The 16,379-nt window shown below is 31.1% G+C and overlaps 7 protein-coding genes across 9 annotated transcripts in view; 2 read left to right on the plus strand and 5 right to left on the minus strand.

The window, feature by feature from the left end:
- Nucleotides 1-1,839, minus strand: part of LOC123010732 (S phase cyclin A-associated protein in the endoplasmic reticulum) — a 37,715-nt gene extending 35,876 nt beyond the window's left edge. Inside the window, exons 1-2 of one of the 2 annotated variants that reach the window (XM_044407824.1) lie at nucleotides 1,595-1,839; nucleotides 1,359-1,543 (exon numbers count right to left, since the gene is read on the minus strand). In XM_044407824.1, coding sequence (XP_044263759.1) covers nucleotides 1,359-1,543; nucleotides 1,595-1,688 — 279 coding nt within the window. In that variant the 5' untranslated portion in view covers nucleotides 1,689-1,839. The remainder of the gene's footprint in view (nucleotides 1-1,358; nucleotides 1,544-1,594) is intronic. The other variant, XM_044407823.1, reaches the window with a different exon arrangement.
- Nucleotides 1,840-5,303: 3,464 nt separating this feature from the next.
- On the minus strand, nucleotides 5,304-6,987 carry LOC123011953 (glycine-rich cell wall structural protein 1-like). Its single transcript, XM_044409682.1, has 2 exons — nucleotides 5,642-6,987; nucleotides 5,304-5,588 (listed from the first exon to the last, which is right to left on the minus strand). The coding sequence occupies exons 1-2, from the start codon at nucleotides 5,648-5,650 to the stop codon at nucleotides 5,304-5,306; spliced, it is 294 nt and encodes a 97-aa protein (XP_044265617.1). The 5' UTR covers nucleotides 5,651-6,987.
- Nucleotides 6,988-8,266: 1,279 nt separating this feature from the next.
- On the plus strand, nucleotides 8,267-8,770 carry LOC123011561 (ctenidin-1-like). Its single transcript, XM_044409061.1, has 2 exons — nucleotides 8,267-8,348; nucleotides 8,408-8,770. The coding sequence occupies exons 1-2, from the start codon at nucleotides 8,328-8,330 to the stop codon at nucleotides 8,681-8,683; spliced, it is 297 nt and encodes a 98-aa protein (XP_044264996.1). The 5' UTR covers nucleotides 8,267-8,327; the 3' UTR covers nucleotides 8,684-8,770.
- Nucleotides 8,771-10,192: 1,422 nt separating this feature from the next.
- Nucleotides 10,193-10,882, minus strand: LOC123011559 (keratin-associated protein 21-1-like). Its single transcript, XM_044409059.1, has 2 exons — nucleotides 10,728-10,882; nucleotides 10,193-10,668 (listed from the first exon to the last, which is right to left on the minus strand). Exons 1-2 carry the CDS (start codon nucleotides 10,752-10,754, stop codon nucleotides 10,312-10,314), a joined length of 384 nt encoding a protein of 127 aa, XP_044264994.1. The 5' UTR covers nucleotides 10,755-10,882; the 3' UTR covers nucleotides 10,193-10,311.
- Nucleotides 10,883-12,318: 1,436 nt separating this feature from the next.
- Nucleotides 12,319-13,002, minus strand: LOC123011560 (glycine-rich cell wall structural protein-like). Its single transcript, XM_044409060.1, has 2 exons — nucleotides 12,921-13,002; nucleotides 12,319-12,866 (listed from the first exon to the last, which is right to left on the minus strand). Exons 1-2 carry the CDS (start codon nucleotides 12,945-12,947, stop codon nucleotides 12,567-12,569), a joined length of 327 nt encoding a protein of 108 aa, XP_044264995.1. The 5' UTR covers nucleotides 12,948-13,002; the 3' UTR covers nucleotides 12,319-12,566.
- Nucleotides 13,003-13,316: 314 nt separating this feature from the next.
- Nucleotides 13,317-13,764, minus strand: LOC123011502. The gene is made up of 2 exons (XM_044408954.1): nucleotides 13,659-13,764; nucleotides 13,317-13,606 (listed from the first exon to the last, which is right to left on the minus strand). Exons 1-2 carry the CDS (start codon nucleotides 13,683-13,685, stop codon nucleotides 13,394-13,396), a joined length of 240 nt encoding a protein of 79 aa, XP_044264889.1. The 5' UTR covers nucleotides 13,686-13,764; the 3' UTR covers nucleotides 13,317-13,393.
- Nucleotides 13,765-14,296: 532 nt separating this feature from the next.
- On the plus strand, nucleotides 14,297-15,939 carry LOC123010749 (keratin-associated protein 19-2-like). Of its 2 annotated transcripts, XM_044407846.1 has the most exons (4): nucleotides 14,297-14,539; nucleotides 14,593-15,410; nucleotides 15,469-15,532; nucleotides 15,659-15,939. In XM_044407846.1, the coding sequence occupies exon 2, from the start codon at nucleotides 14,593-14,595 to the stop codon at nucleotides 15,172-15,174; it is 582 nt and encodes a 193-aa protein (XP_044263781.1). In that variant the 5' UTR covers nucleotides 14,297-14,539; the 3' UTR covers nucleotides 15,175-15,410; nucleotides 15,469-15,532; nucleotides 15,659-15,939. The 2 variants fall into 2 exon arrangements, with proteins under 2 accessions (XP_044263781.1, XP_044263780.1); XM_044407845.1 differs by having other exon boundaries at nucleotides 14,593-15,532.
- The last annotated feature ends 440 nt before the right edge of the window (nucleotides 15,940-16,379 follow it).

Genomic DNA, 16,379 nt, shown 5'->3' on the forward strand with positions numbered 1-16,379 from the left:
TAACCACTTTCGCTTTACATTACATTGATAATATTTTGAATTTTTACTAACTGTATTCCGTATTATTCTTAGTTTTTTAAGATATGAGTGGTATGTCCTCAAGTTGTGCAACATTACGAATTTTGTTGATAAATTTGATCAGTTGAAGACTGAAGTGATGCACAGTGAATTTCGTACGCCTTTTTTTCGTGAATTCACAAAAATGTACTGCAGCCTGTACTTTACTGTCATGATAACTGACATTTAAATACGTGTTGTCAAATTTAATTAAATTCTTATTCGTTTTGGACCGGATTTTCAACTTGAAAATGGATTGGTATTATACCTAAAGTAACGTAAAACAAAGCACAGGTAAAAAGTTGTAATAAGGAACATTGAGCATTTTGTCTACATGATAAATGTTTATGAAAGTTCTCAAACAAGATTAAAAAAACCTAAAGACTAATTTACACTTTTAGTGTTATGGAAATTGTGTGGGCGAAATTCACTGCCCGTCACTGTACTCAACTGAGAAAGTCATAAATGGTGGCACTCAATTTTTTTCTATTTCGTTAATACTAGCATTATGTAGCACCAAGCAACTAGAGTTTCAAAGTAACTGGCAGTGTGTAACTTGTAGAGTGTCTCTTTGTTTAGGAAAATAGAAAAACTGCTTTCAAGCATATCATTACATAAAATAATAACTTTGTTAGCTATCGTACGTATTATGCAGTTTGCTTTTGTTTTTATTATTTGTTATTTTTCTTTGTTCATTACATACTATTTTATTTTCTTAATTTATTTCTTTATATGCCTATTAGCCTATTATGTCACTAAATAAGTAATAGACAATGACTACTTCATATTAAGAATGCTTTGAAATTGTCAAAAATATACGAGATTTTACGAAGGGCTCATGAAGTTAATGAGATTACCGGAGAAAGAAGAAAAATGTGAAGTCTAAAACAATTGGTCATAGACCGATGAAACTGTCGTTAATGAAAAAAACTTAAAAAATAATTATTTTTAAAATACAGTAAATAGCTGTACCTGTACGGTATTTTAAATATGTATATTAAAGTGTGTTAACTCTTTCAGGTACAATAAAAATAATACCTACTTCAGTAAAAATATTAATTAAGCTTTGGGCTTTGATCTTTTGCACACAAGAGAGGAATACTATTGTCCACAAGCACACATTAAGAAAAAAATAAAAAAGATTAAAACTAACCAATAGAGCCAACCGTCTGTACTTTCCACGCGAAATAAAAATATGACACTACTTTTTAAACATCCTGTACATTTCAAATCTCAAATGCAAATATTTTTTTCATAAAGACTATTTTAAATACTACCTCACAGATTTACAATAAACATACAGATCTTTGTAAGTTCCCGAAAAGCAAGGCCCAGTATCTTGCCCTTAGCTCAGATCTTTTGTCCCTTCCAGTGGAGGCAGAACGAACCCTAGCCCCCGTTCGTCCTCTTACTCCAAGGTTTAGCTTTACGTTTTGTTGCGACTCAGAAGCTCTTGGTGAACATGGGGGCTTACGTGAGACTTTGCCTACAATCACGTTTATTAAAAAACCTTTCTTTGTTTGCTCGTCGAACTTACTTCCAAAGTTATCGTTAAAAGGAGAAATGTTAAAGGTAAGGAGATTCCTGGCTTCACGCCCTTGTTCCTGCACTAATAATCGCACTTGTTCCATGTTTTATATTTGCTGGATGTTTTCACAGGTCTTTTAATTTTTTACATCACTTGTGATTGATGTTTGAATTTTTGACAGCTAGTCATTTGACGGTTTCACAACAATCGCCATATTGGCCGAAACAGCTGATTCTAATTCCAAGTTTTTCCACCAAGGTCATGGAATTTATCTGCCAAATTGAAACTATATTATTCCGTATGTCGGTCATTAATATTAATTACTTGGAGTAAAACATGTTACTACTGGTTCATGACAATAAAAGAAAACTGTTATTGGCGTATGTTAATAGTTATATGTAAAAATTAACTTATCGTTGGCATTGGTGGAAAAAAACAGTTAAAACTTTTTTGTATTGGGTTTCACAAAAATTATTCTTTATGGTCGCGTCGTAGAATGTAAATTGTTTATAAATAGATAGTTGCAATAACTGCAAAAATATGAAAATTATAATTATGTTATGTAGAATTATGGTGTATTGTTGGTTGCCTATAACAATATAAAAATTAAATATTTTTCAACCCGACTTTTAATATACAATGTGATTTACGAGGAATAATAAGCCAATACTCGATGCAACAAACATTATATTTTCATAGGTTAGGTAGATTTCAAAGATTATTTGAAAAAAAACTACTCGAACTTCCTTATTTACCAAGTTATACTCTTTTTCATATTAATGTGCATCAAGTAGGTTGTAAAAGTGTAAATGCATCTTTAATTTAAATGCTGATTTACACAAAAAAAATTTTTTTTATTTAAAAAATTTTTTTTAGGGAAGATTGAAGTTAGGATTGTTTGAATTTTTGCATGGGTGCCACTTGATCCCTTTCAGCGACTTCTTCGATGCACATTAATTTGAAAACGAGTATATTTACTAATAATAAATATTTAATTTTTAATTTTTTATATTCTCTTTATTTTTTTTACGGAAAATTACGTTTTATATTGTTTACAATCAAAATTGATTTGTTTGAAAAAGTTTTTTCTGTAGTAATATCACAAGTTTTTTCTGTAGTAATATCATAAGTGTTAAAATTTTGTCGGCAAAATTTTCAGATTGTACGAGAGTTTGTTGCATAGCAATTTATTGAGTGACATTGTTAGAAAAACCTCGAGTCGCAGACGAGAGGTTTTTGAACAATGTCATGAGCTAAATTGACAACAAAAACACGAGTAAATCAATCGAAAAATTTTGCCAGACCAAATTTTACCACGAATGGTATTCGGGGGACTATTTCATGAATAAGACTACACATTCAAGTCTACAACTATTTATTATAAATATTAAATGTACAATTATTGTAAACATGAGTTTTTGACTGTATTGTTGATAAGGTACCTCGTAAGCTCTCTAAACGCCCAGTCTTGGAAAATTTCTGCTAGACGATTTATTGGAGTGTCGGCAGTCATTTCATAATTTCTTTCTTCGCAGAATTGAGAGAATTGCTTCCATATACAAACCTTCGTCTTGATCGTGTTTTGGGGAACACTTAATGAACTTGCAAGTGTAATGTCAGGAATTGATACATTCCCAAATCGCGTGTTTTCATTCTTTTTTCAAATTAAATAAAATAACTTTCAAAATATTTAAAACGACAGAAGTTGTTTAGACTGTTACCATAGGTAAAATTTTATCACTTGAAAACTGGCTTGGTTTCGATTTTGTTCGTAAATATCCTTCACTCATTGGCTCTAAATATGAGGTGAAGGCGATAAAATTTTGCTTTCATCAATGTTATCGATTGAAATTTTTTACTCATTGTTGAATGACGAGATGCTATTGGCAGAAATGTAAATGAATGAAATAATCCTATAAAAATTACTTTATTTTTTTCTACAAAAATTAAGTAAAAATGTAAGCAATCAAAATATTTAAAATTATAAAGAACATTTATACTAAAACATTGCATTTTTTAAACCAAGAAGCAACTTTAACTTTGTTGAAAAAAAAAGTTAATATAGCTCGTTATTTTAAACTATACGTAATGAGAAAAGAAAATTTGTAGAAAACATAACTAACAAATTAATAAAATTGTAAACAAATAAAAGGTGACGTGCGAGTCCCAAGTACAATGCGATCAAAAAGTCTTTCTATGAAGTAGGCGTACTAGTTACGGAAGTATGTTGCTTGGCAGTTTGTATGTCAGCTAGATGTCAACAAATTATGTTATAAAAATATATAAATGTTATATATAAAAAAAAAATTGATATAAACAAATTGAATTACTAAATGAAACGTCTTAAAACACCCTAAAATGAGATGTAGTTGGTGTTTACTGTAGTTACTGTTTATATAAAAATTGTTTTGACCTTTCTTATTTACCGTAGTAACATTTTATCTTCCGCAGACACACGTTTTAAATTTTTAGGCTTACTTGATAGACAAACTTTTTGATTGCACTGTAGTTAACTCTTGATATCATAGTATTTTTTTTTAATTGTACCTAGTTTATTTGTATTAATTGTATTTGATCTAATTTAAATTAAACTAATAGACAAAAAGTGTAAAAACTTTAAAATATTTATAAATACATATTTTGCAAAGTTTCTTGGAAACGTCTTAAATGTTAATTTTCTCTGTGTTTCTTTTTTACGTTTGAATAACTTTGAAACGGATATAGTAACATATCTAAAGGTAGATGGATAATTACTTTAAATAATTGTATAAAATTTTACGTATTCGTGATATAACTATGTATACCTAATTCGTTGTTAAATCCGAATAAAAATATTATGCACTCTTTAAATTCGTTAATAATTTTACTCGTTTTGTTTTGTAAGATTTGAAATAATTTATTCATTCTAATATAAAATTTAAAGAAACAGTGGATGTAAGCCATGACTTGTAGTTTCTTATTTTATTTTTTCTATGACGTAAATCTATGACATCTTACCTACTACCCATGTCGTTGTGAGTAAAAATCAAGATTTAGCAAATGTGCACTCTTGGCTTCTGACCCCAAGATTCAATATTACTGGTAGGTAGACAGGTTTCAGGTTTACCGGTGATGTCAGAAGAATTCACCGGATAAAAATCAACAGTTCAAGGTCAATCACGGTATTTAGTTTACTAACATTAATAGTTAGTACAATAGTACCTACACAATAGAATACCTTTTACATTTATACCACCAGAATACAAATTTATGAACCGAGACTCTATTATTGTGCTCAAGAAAATTAGCAAACCACAATTCATGTTTTTTGCATTGATTTAAAACTGGTAGTAATTAACTGCAACAAAAGTTACAGCGGGAAAATACGCATTGTAGGTGGAAAATGAAGATGAATCTGTATATCTAATTTGGTAGTTTCAAAAGAAAACAATTTAATTAACCTTGGAGAATGGGATTCCCAGTCAGTGCAATAACATCCTCGAACATAATTGCCAATTCACCACAATATGACCAAAATCAGTAATGAGATTAGGAATGAGTTAGAAGTATTTTTACAACGCGCTAATTTATTGTACACAAATAAAATTTTATTAGATGGCTGCTTTGAATACCGTTTTAGTCACACGAGTTGAAATCAGATATTTTTATTACGAAAAAAAGACAGACATCAAAAATATTTATTAAAAAAAGTGTTTAACACATAAATTATAAATAAAAATTAGCCCACCCTGTAAAATCCTCCCTTTTTCCAACCACCCCCATAATTCAAATATCCTCCCATAAATCCTCCCCCTCTATTTCTCCATCCAGTTCCTTGACCAATTCCTCCTCCAAGTCCCCCTCTATTCCTCCACCCAGTCTCTGCTGTAGCGAAAATTTCAGCACTGTTACCGCTTTTGACGGTTTCAGGAGGAACGATTACTGCAACAACTTTCTGCAAAGGTTGTGCCGGCATCGGCAATGCAGAGCAGCACATCATGAAAAGTGTAACGCTTATTATTTCCTAAACACATATATTTTTTAAACAAACAATTATAAAAATTATGCGTAACTTACCTTTATCATTTTGGTCACAAACAGTAATCAAGTTTAAACTTAAAATGAGTTCACAAGAGGCCTGCTCTTCTATATAAGCCCTACGAAAGAATCTTTTTTCTTTTTATTATGAAACTACTTGGTGATGTGGATGACCGAGGATGGCCAACTAGAAACTAGATTTTTACCGGTACCTATTGATACAAGTGCAATTACAACGGCTTTGTTAAAAGATAAAGTTGGAATAGCAAATACTTACATTTATTTTCGAATAATTTCTGGATTTTAAAATTGTTTGCAATTTGGGTACTCCTTTGAGCACTGTGAATCATAAGTTAAATTGGAACAATTTTCACCCAAAAATCAATAAAATAGGATTCATGGAATGTGGTACCGTTAAGCTTTTAGTGAAGAAATGCATGATTTAAATGGCTTCTTGTATTTTTATCTTTATCTTTAAAGTTGAAATTGTAGGTAGCTTATTTATGTTAAAAAATCAACACGCTACCGTTATGTCAAACTTTGTTAAAAATGTTTTCATTTTCAAATCGATTGTTGTCACATTCTTAAAAAAATACCATAAAATATAAATAAGTTTTACTAGTAAAAGTTACTATAAAAGAAAGTACCACTCAACCTACATAAGAAAATAAACGTTTAAGTAGATATATTAATATAGAACGTGGGATTATTTGTAAAAATTAGCTTTGCTAACCATTCAAGTGATAATAATAATAATATATACCTATCAACCTATCTAGATTATAAAAGTAAAAAAAAAATATTTTTATTTCATGGCAAACTAAAATTATTTTTATGATAGTTAGCTTTTCCGATAAAAATATGGATAAAATTTTCAATCAATCTTAAACATTAGTTCTTAGGACACAAATCGTCAGAAAAATATTCTATTGCTACTTATTTCATTATTAATTATTACTATAGGTAATCGAGGATACAGTTGTTTCAAAAACGAAAAAATGACTAAATAGAGAATAGACTGTATTTTTTCTTATATTAGCTATCAAGCACACAGAAAACAGAAAAATTTTACTATTGCAATTTTTAGTATTCAGTATTAGTATTTTTGAAAGATTTATGTCGAATTTTACTTTACAAGCTCTGTTTTAAACAAACTATTAATTAAGGCACTAAATGGGCGTAACATACCTTACTTATCATAAATTCAGATCACTATACATACAGGGTGCGCCAGAACTCGCGTCCCTGAGAAAGTAAGTTAATATACCAAGAACACAAATGTTTCAAAAATTCTATCTAGAAAAAATGTGAAGTTATGAGAGTTTAGGTTTTGCACTTTGACTCTATTAATTTCTGTTAGAAAAATAATTTTCCAATTTTTTTTTGCTACAGGCTATTAGAAGAGGAAACAAAGAAGCCGTAGCCGTGAATTGTAACTTTGTTTAATGTTATTTTTGGCTTTTATTGCCAATATATTTTTGTACCTTTACTAAATAATTATAAAAAAACATTTACAAGATCATCAGTATCATTAAATAGACATAAAAAAATGTCAATTGTCAAAAAATAAATGTCAATTTTTTTAGATAGAATTTTTTAAACATTTATTCCTTGTTCCTGGTATCTTTCTATGGGGCGCGAGTTCTGACACATCCTGTATTTGTAATTTTTTATCTATAGATACGTCGTGTATCTCTTTAATTTTGTGTGTGCAGATGCTTTGGTGTGGTTCCGGATGAATCAAAAAATCCAATAAGAACTTATTTTCTTCTATTTTTAGTCTATTCGAAACCATTCCAAACCAACCAGGCTCTCCAACGACCCCTTCGGTTAAGTTGGGAAAATCTTCGTGATGAGCTCAGAACGCATCTTTAGGAACCTATTAAAAAAAACTACATATTGGTTAAAAATAATTTTATTTTATTATAAATTATTTTTAGATCATAGACTTAATTAAAAAAAAATGTAAAAGTAGGTTGCCATTTAATTTTTTTTGCAAAACTTGAAAACTAAAAGGAATTTTGAAAAATGTTATTTTTAGTAAATGATCACATTTTAATTGTACTTTACGCTATACTAATTTTTTTTCGTAAAGTAGTTAGTTTACAAAAAAACGCTTGGTTCCGTGTATAAATTAATGATGATAACAAAGTAACGTTTCTTAAATTAAATTACTCGGATTTCTTAAACTTTGAAACAATAAACAATTTTCTCAAAAATCGGTAAAATACAGTTTTCTTAAATTATTCTGAGTATCGTCAATAATAATAATTATTATAATTATTTACAAATTATTAGTAAGTATAGACAAGGTCATTTATGTGCTTTCCTATAAGAACATATTAAAGAATTATCTCGTAAGTACGACTTTATATTTTTCATTCATATTTTTAATTACAATACACAATTACTACAATTTTTTTGAAAATAAGTTCTAGAACATAAAATACCACACGAACATATTTAACACCTTTGCAATCATGGAATAATTATGTGCAAAAGCTTCAAATTTAAAAAAAAATCACATCATTTTGTTCATACTGAACGTTTATTTATACATTAGATTAATGTAATTTTCATAGAATTTGTTTCTCTCTTCCATTGGTTACTTCTATTTAACGTTTATTTAGCATACTTTTATTATGTTAATGGTGTACTGTACCTATATAAGTAGCCCCAAAAAAACAATTTTTGTAGAATTGTTTGACCCGTCTTCACTACCACAATGGAATTTAACATAGTCAAAGTAAGTTTTCCATTATTATTATGTAACAGCAAATTTAATAACAAACAATATTATTACAGGTGTTTCTCCTAATCCTGTCGCTGGTGGTTTTAACTTCTGCTGCACCATCGCCTAGATTTGGGGGCGGAGGCTCCGGTGGAGGCTTTGGTGGAGGCGGTGGCCGAGGTGGCGGTTTCGGAGGAGGCAGAGGAGGCGGTTTCGGCGGCGGCAGAGGAGGAGGTGGAGGATTTGGTGGAGGTCGTGGCGGTGGTGGAGGTTTTGGCGGCGGTTTTGGTGGAGGAAATGGAGGAGGAGGTGGTTTTGGAGGTGGATATGGTGGCGGATATGGACGATAAATTATTGCCAAGTAAATTGTTAACGTTTATAAAATTTTATTGATGTAATAAAATACAAAAATATAAATAAATAAGTAAATAAATTAATTGGAATCGAAAGCAAAGTTATTGCAAATGCTGTATGTGAAGTTTGCCAAAGTGATTTACTTTAGAACTGTAGCGTTTTACTTCAGGAGGGTGATGGTGTTTCAACCCATTGGGAAGCTTGTAATGGGCTAGAAAGCCTCCAAAGCCCCCAGATCGAACCAACGGAGAAGTCGTAGAAAGTGAAATTAGTAGGCCAGCAAATATCAAAGAAAGCCAAATCTGCTGGTTTAAATTTAAAATTTACTTGTGTTTACTTCTAACAGATATAACTACATCACGTACATAATTATGTGTAGAAACCTATACCGAGTGGTCCAAGTTTCACTGTCTTAAAACATACAAAAGTGTTTGTTATTATTATTATTATTAGATTTCTTTTATTCTATAGGTAAGTGTTTTATCTTCGCAAGAATCTTTGGACGTCAACTCAAGTGTAATTCTTGTTTTATTTGAAAGGTACATTATTTTTTAACAATTTTTGTATCTCATAAAATTTTTGTTTTGGCCTTGGTTTTAGAGTAAAAATCTTGGACGTCAGTCATTTATTATTACTGTTTTTAAAATTGTATTAAAATGATTTAAGGTTTTAGTTTCTTTATGTATCTTTGTGTTAACAGTAAGGTAATTATATTAATTTAAACAAAAAAAGACATAATTTCATTGACGTCCTCTAACTTTTAAACGGTGCCACTTTGTGCACTTACTTACTGGTACTAACATATTAGACCTACTAAATTTTTACCACAATGTAGGTACACTGGCAACAATAAAATTGCGTACACCATTTTTTTTTTCTGTATTAAGGGGGATTATAGCATGACATAGACCTTGGCAGTGTCAAACAGTGAAAATGTCAAAACTTACTCAAACCAAAAAATTCTTATATTGTCTAAACTGGAGGAGGGCTATAGCCTCGACTATAGCATAAAAACTGTTGCCGACTAACAGAATTTTAAGAGTGAAGAAAAGATGAAAACAAGAATGGAGTATAACCTCTTTTCTAAAAATACTTTGAAACTTCAAAGAAGACAAATTCATACAATGAATCAATTAGAAAAAATGTATTAGTGGATTTTTACAATGTACGCAATTATATTGTCCGCCATGTACTAAATCATTTTGATTTTTTTTATTTGTTTAATATCATTTTGCCTGCATAGCGCTAGACCGTAAAACTTGAATCAGACGGTACACAGCAAGTAGTAACTAATAATAATTATTTAATAATAACAAAAATCATTACCTCATTGGCGACCATGTTCCATGCACTTGAAAAAATACACCTAGTAAAATTCTTAAACGATAATCGACTGAAAGTAATATCTAATGAATTTCTTCATTTTATACTTTCTATTAAGGTCGTAAGGTCAGCGATTTTGCGTGGAAAGCCGGAAAGGTAGTAGAAACCCAACGACACCAAAATATACGAAAAAATGTATTTAAGTGGGTCATCATAAAAAATTACAGTTCACAATCGGACGTACACGCTGATTTCTTAATTACATATTTGTACAAATTAGCTATATACATTTGTGGAAGATTTATTTCCCATATCCTCCACCAAATCCTCCTCCAAAACCAAACCCTCCTCCGAATCCACCACCGTAGCCGCCTCCAAAACCACCTCCGTAGCCTCCTCCATATCCGCCTCCGAAGCCTTTGCCGAAACCACCACCAAAACCTTTTCCATATCCGCCGCCATATCCGCCACCGTAGCCGACCCCATAACCGCCTCCCCATCCATGGTGCGGGTATCCATATCCGCCATAGCCACCAATTTTCTTAACAGCGATAATGGTTATGCCGCCTCCATGTCCGTAACCGCCCCAATGACCCCAAGGAGCTGGAGCAGGTGCGCCTAATGCCGAAACCACCAAGACGAAGAAAACCAAGAGGGACTGTAATAAGTATAAAAAATATATTTTGTTTTTTTTTAAATATTATACAATTGACTCACTTTTAAGCTGAAAATTTGAAGATTCATTTTTGCCGACACACACACCTACACTAGCCAAACGAGAAGAATAATGGGTTAATATCTGACATAACTTTTATATCATCTCTTTCGCGGTCTTCAAGGTTACGAGCATGGGTTAATCCGAACAATAGTCGGTGCAAGTTCACACTTTCGATGGGTTACTCTCGCATTCGTAATAAGCATAGGTGATATGTGTGAGTACAATACGATGTTGGGAAATACTCAAATATTGACATTGAATATGAGTTTCCTAATGGGAATTTTTCTTCAATCTAAGTACCTAAATTTAAATTAACGTTATTTATTGTTAAAGACTTTCTATAAACAAGTTATGAACTCATATGTCCGACGGAATTTCCAGCAAAAATTAAATATTTCACAAATTTTTGACACCTACACAAAGAATTGTATAACACGTTTTTACAAAATATTCCTTTAGATTAATAACTGCCTTTATAATTGTTTGGTCTCACTACCTTTACTTTTAGATTACATCGTGCATGGAACGAAGATATTTCTACAGTTGATCGACCATTTTTATGATTACAAAAAAAAATTAAAAGGCTTTTTATTCAAACTAATACCAACAATGTTTTACGCATTTTTCTAAGTTCTTAAAAAATCTATAAGTTAGTGTTTTTAATCTACTTCTTTACTGATTTTAGTAATTTTTAACGTTCTTATATTTTAACTTTTTTTAAAAAGGTTGGGTTTTTTTAACTGTGTTATAGTGGACCGTTCGTTACACTTATTGCATTTTTTATTTATTTAAGAACACTAGCAAAAGAAAAAAGAACCAAGACTGAAACTTAAGTTTCCCTGCCTGTCCACTGGCTACCGAGTCCTAAGCAAGTACCTATTTCTGCTCTTTTGTATACATTTCTACGTTTCTACATTGCTTTCAGGGGCGGATCCAGGAATTAATTTGGGGGAGGCTTTTCTAAATTTTTTTTAGAATAATGAGGGTTAGGTGTAAAATGAAACCTTTACTTTGGTATATGTATACAGTAAGCGGCAAAATTATGGAATAATCTTATTTATTAAAACTGAAAATGTTTTGTTTTGGTAAAAATTCTCGTCAATTAAAAAAAATACAAAATTTTCAAGTTGATTTAAAACTGTATCTTTCACTTTATGAATGATTTTTTTTATCAAATTTGCTTAAACAAATAAGGACCTTTTTAAGATTTGGCCCAAAAAAGTACAATTGATGAGTTACTATTGATGATTTCTTTTTAAATTGGTAAAAACCAAGTAAGTATCGAGAAATCAAGATAATTTGTAATCGAGTCGTTGAATCCGAAAATGTATGTCCTGTGCGTATGTCTGTGAATGGTCAAATAAAATGACAAGTCGAAAGGTAAAATGGCATGATCAAAAAGATGATGATTTTAATAACTAAATTTATGATTTACCTTCAAAAAAGAACGGTTTTATTATTTCGACTTGTCATTTTATTTGACGTTTCACGTGCAGTTAGTTAAAAAAGAGACATAAGATGCAAAGATGACTTGATTACAAATTATTTTGATCTCTAGGTATATGTTTGTCTTTGTTTTCATAGGTGTGATTTACAAAGAATTCTAATGTTTTTATTTAAAAAACTTCACTCATAAGGTTTTTATATTAAAACTTAAAAATAAAAAATTGAAGCTTTTGGTGGTAAGTTTGGGAAGGCCCTGGCTCCCTGGGCCACTCCCCTGGATTCGCCCTTGATTGCCTAATTGTGTAGTATCAATAATAAGAAAACAAAATTTACTTACAAAACAAAAAAAATATTTCAAATTAAAAATATTTTAAACACAGATGTTTAATTTCTTAAGAACCTAACCCAAATCCAAAAGCTCCAATTCTTCGATGATTGCGATGATATCTTCTAAACGGGGGTATAACAAATCCTCCACCACCAATGTATCCATGACCCCAAGATCCATGTCCAAAACCACCATGTCCAAAGCCTCCATGTCCTAAACCTCCATGTCCAAAACCTCCATGCCCTATGCCTCCATGACCAAAACCTCCACCATGTCCACCACCAAATCCTCCGCCATGTCCTCCTCCTCCTCCTCCACGAGGATTACAAAACGATAAACTTGCAAAAATTAGCAAAAGTAAAATCTGTGAATACAAACTGCAATTATATGAAAACAATAATATTAATATCATTCATACCTTTTGTGCTACTGAATGAACATTCATTTTTCTTCTCTGTTGTAAAACTAAGATTTGTCAGTTTTATCGTGCAAGAAAAGTATGTAAACTTTGGAGAGGCATATTTGTCAAGGTTATTTACCCGAATTAGCTGTCCAATGAGTTTATTCGAATTGAAATCTTATTGGTTTATTGGTTAAAAAAACAGTCGTTTGCAAAAGTTGGCCAATAAGCAGATATTTCTATTTTTAGCTTTGTAAAGAACTAATAATTTTTGTAAATAATAAAAATACGAGTCAGTTTTGTTTTTGCTAAACTTTTAACACATTTTCTACTAAAATGGTCATAATTAAATTATAACACAATGTGGTAGGTAAAGGAGAAGGTCTAGAAAAGTTTCAATAAAATTTCGTAATATGTTGTCAATAATAAGACATTTTTAATGCAGTAAGACAAGATACATAATCTATTTTTAAAACGATTGTATTTAAAGTTTACCACCAGCCTCTTCTAACCGGTACTATGATAATTGCACCTCCTGGCCTCCAACCACCGTATCCCCAACCTCCCCATGGCCTGTGTCCCCATCCCCCGTGACCCCAACCCCCTCCCCAACCTCTGCCCCACCCTCTATGAGGCTCAGGTGCTGGATCTGGTGTTGGTACACATAGGGAAAAAGCAGTAAAAATGCACACAACTAGGAATACCTAAAACACTTTGTTATCAACATTTTCATACAATACAATATTTAAAATAAACCTTAAATAAAACGTGGTAGAATATCATTGTAATTAGAGAACGTTAAAAAAATCAAATGCACAACTTTCTTCTCACAAGATTAATGAAAAAAAGCAGGGATGTAGTAATACTTATATTAGCTTTATTGATATTGCAATTGACACATTAACAAAATTCAAGGCCATTTATTAAAATTTGGACATTCCAGATGAAAATGTATTTTTATTTACTTAAATATAACAATTAGTACTGAACAAAATTCTTCCTTTATTCAGTAAACTTACGGTTATTTCTTCAATAATTATTTAACTTTATTTAACAAGCTGCATGCGTAAATACTTTTAAATTTTCCAAAGCACCGAGAAAACGCAATATTGTATGACCAATCTTACAAATTGTTTATAATAATAATATAACTATCACAAAAATAGTAAAAGTTAAACCACCTTATAAAAAAATACATTCACATATGTAATTTCAGTTATTTTATAAACTCTTTCAGTATTTACTAACTACAAGTATCGTAAATCTTGTTATCCCAAATTTAATATTTAAGATTTATTGTTGAATTGTGCCAAATTATCATAGTAGGTCACTTATCAAAAACCATAGATAATAGTTTTGGCTCTCTTAAAAATACTATATTAGTGCATTTAATGATCGATTTGACCCGCAATTATTCATTTCACTATATTGCAAATTTTGACTTTCGACCTATTACAAAAACAACGATATGTTCATCGTTACTGCTCCATTTAAAAAAATTGTTTATTAGTTTAAAAGCGAGTCAGTAGAATTCACGAGTTCGCTCACCTATAAGTAGTTATACACATTGGAAAAGTTTTAATAAACAAATTTGTTAAAACGCGTGAAGACGGAAGTTTTTACAAAAAAAACGAATCGTAAGTTTGTCAACAATTTGTTTTTTCATATCATTGTTGCATAACAATTACAGATGTTATTCACAATTTTATTGATTGCAAGTGCAATATCAACCCCTCACGCTTATCCGTTTGCATCATATTCAAATCCATCATATTATCCATACAACCAAGGCAACAGAGTGGTATTTTCTGGAAAAGATGCCAACTGGAGGTACACTGGAAACTACCCTATTAGTCATGGAGTGGGTTATAGCGATAAAAATAGAGGTAGTTATGGTGGGTATCCTGGAGGTTACGAATCGCAAGTTCGACATGGTGCTCCCTACCTTGGAGATTATGGAAGCAATGGTTATGGGGGAGGTTTGGGAAACGGAGGTTATTATGGAGGCGGCTATAGACCAGGTTTAGGATATGGAAATTATTATGGAGGTGCCTACAGGCCGGGTGTGGGATATGGAGGTTACGGGAGTGGCTACGGTGGTCGATATGGTGGATATGGCGGTGGCGGTAATGGTTACGGTGGTGGATATGGCGGTGGTTACGGCGGTTACGGTGGTTATGGTGGTTATGAAGGATATGGTGGTTACGGTGGCGGTAGTGGTTATGGTGGTGGGTATGGCAACAATGGGGGATATGGTGGCAGGTTTTATTAAGAACACGAAGAACGTGGGTTAAACATCTAGTATTTAATTTTTGTGTACAGTACAATAATTAAATTGAATCGTCTTTTGCTTATTTTTGTGTGTTATTTATTGTTCTCAATTTGAAGCTGCATAAACTTCTATCAATAATAGCTTTTCAGTTTTTGGATACATTTTTATTGTTCTTTTTTGCTTTTAGGAGTTTTAAGTAAAAATCCAACACCGTCTAGTTCATATGTTGTAGGAATGTAGGCAATTACTCCTACGTATGTTTTATTAATTATTCATATTTCAAATTAATCGTAGGTTATCGAAATATGTACTCGTGTAAGAAGATCGAAAATTGAAAATCAAAAAAGGAATTAGGAAGGTAGGTATCAAGATTATTTTTTAGGATTATAAAACATGTAATTTTTTGAGACTGTTATCATTTAAATTGTTATTTTCAGATGTTAAACCACATTTATACTGAAACACTGTTTTCTTTCTATTGCAGGTTAAATGCACGGGACTAGAATGTGTAGGTATGTACCTTAAACAAAACATAGGTGCCAATAAAAATATCTTTATCTTCAAATGACCAAAAAAAACGAGTTTTTCCCTACTACGAGTACCTATATACCAATAAATAGGTACCTAATTTAATATCGGTGGCAAATTAAAAATTTTATTTATGTCAAAAGGACAAAAAATTGGAAAAACTAGAAATTAAAAACCAAGTGTAGAAATCTTAAAATTGTTTTATTTTTTAAACTTTTGTATGCAGCAAATTATACATCTGTTTGGTTGTGGGTTGTCTAATACCACATATCATAAAAATATACCTAGTTTTATGCATTTTTGTATTTAATACCTATTTAATACTATTGAGAAAATACTGTTACCACCCTGCAGTAAGTATTTTTTACTTCTTATTAGCATCAATATCTCTTGAGAAGTAGGGTCTGTTATGGTAGGGATGATAAACATGCGGTCTATGAAAATTACAAGAATGTCTTCGAGGATAATATCCATTGTAATGTAAATAAAAAGGGTCAGAAAATCCATCAATCGCAAATGATTTTTCTGCAACAAAAAATACTACACATTAAAAAGAAATAATAACAACTATAGACTGCATGAGTAGCTACAGTGTGCTAAAAAAGTAGGAAACTATAAATTACGTTATTAATATTTGCTTAAAATAGTAATTAAGTAATAATAATAAATGGAAATAA

This window comes from Tribolium madens, unplaced genomic scaffold (assembly GCF_015345945.1).
Source record: "Tribolium madens isolate multiple individuals breed KSU strain unplaced genomic scaffold, Tmad_KSU_1.1 Scaffold_91;HRSCAF=231;Tcas5.2_LG7, whole genome shotgun sequence".
In the NCBI taxonomy this organism is placed as follows: domain Eukaryota; kingdom Metazoa; phylum Arthropoda; class Insecta; order Coleoptera; family Tenebrionidae; genus Tribolium; species Tribolium madens.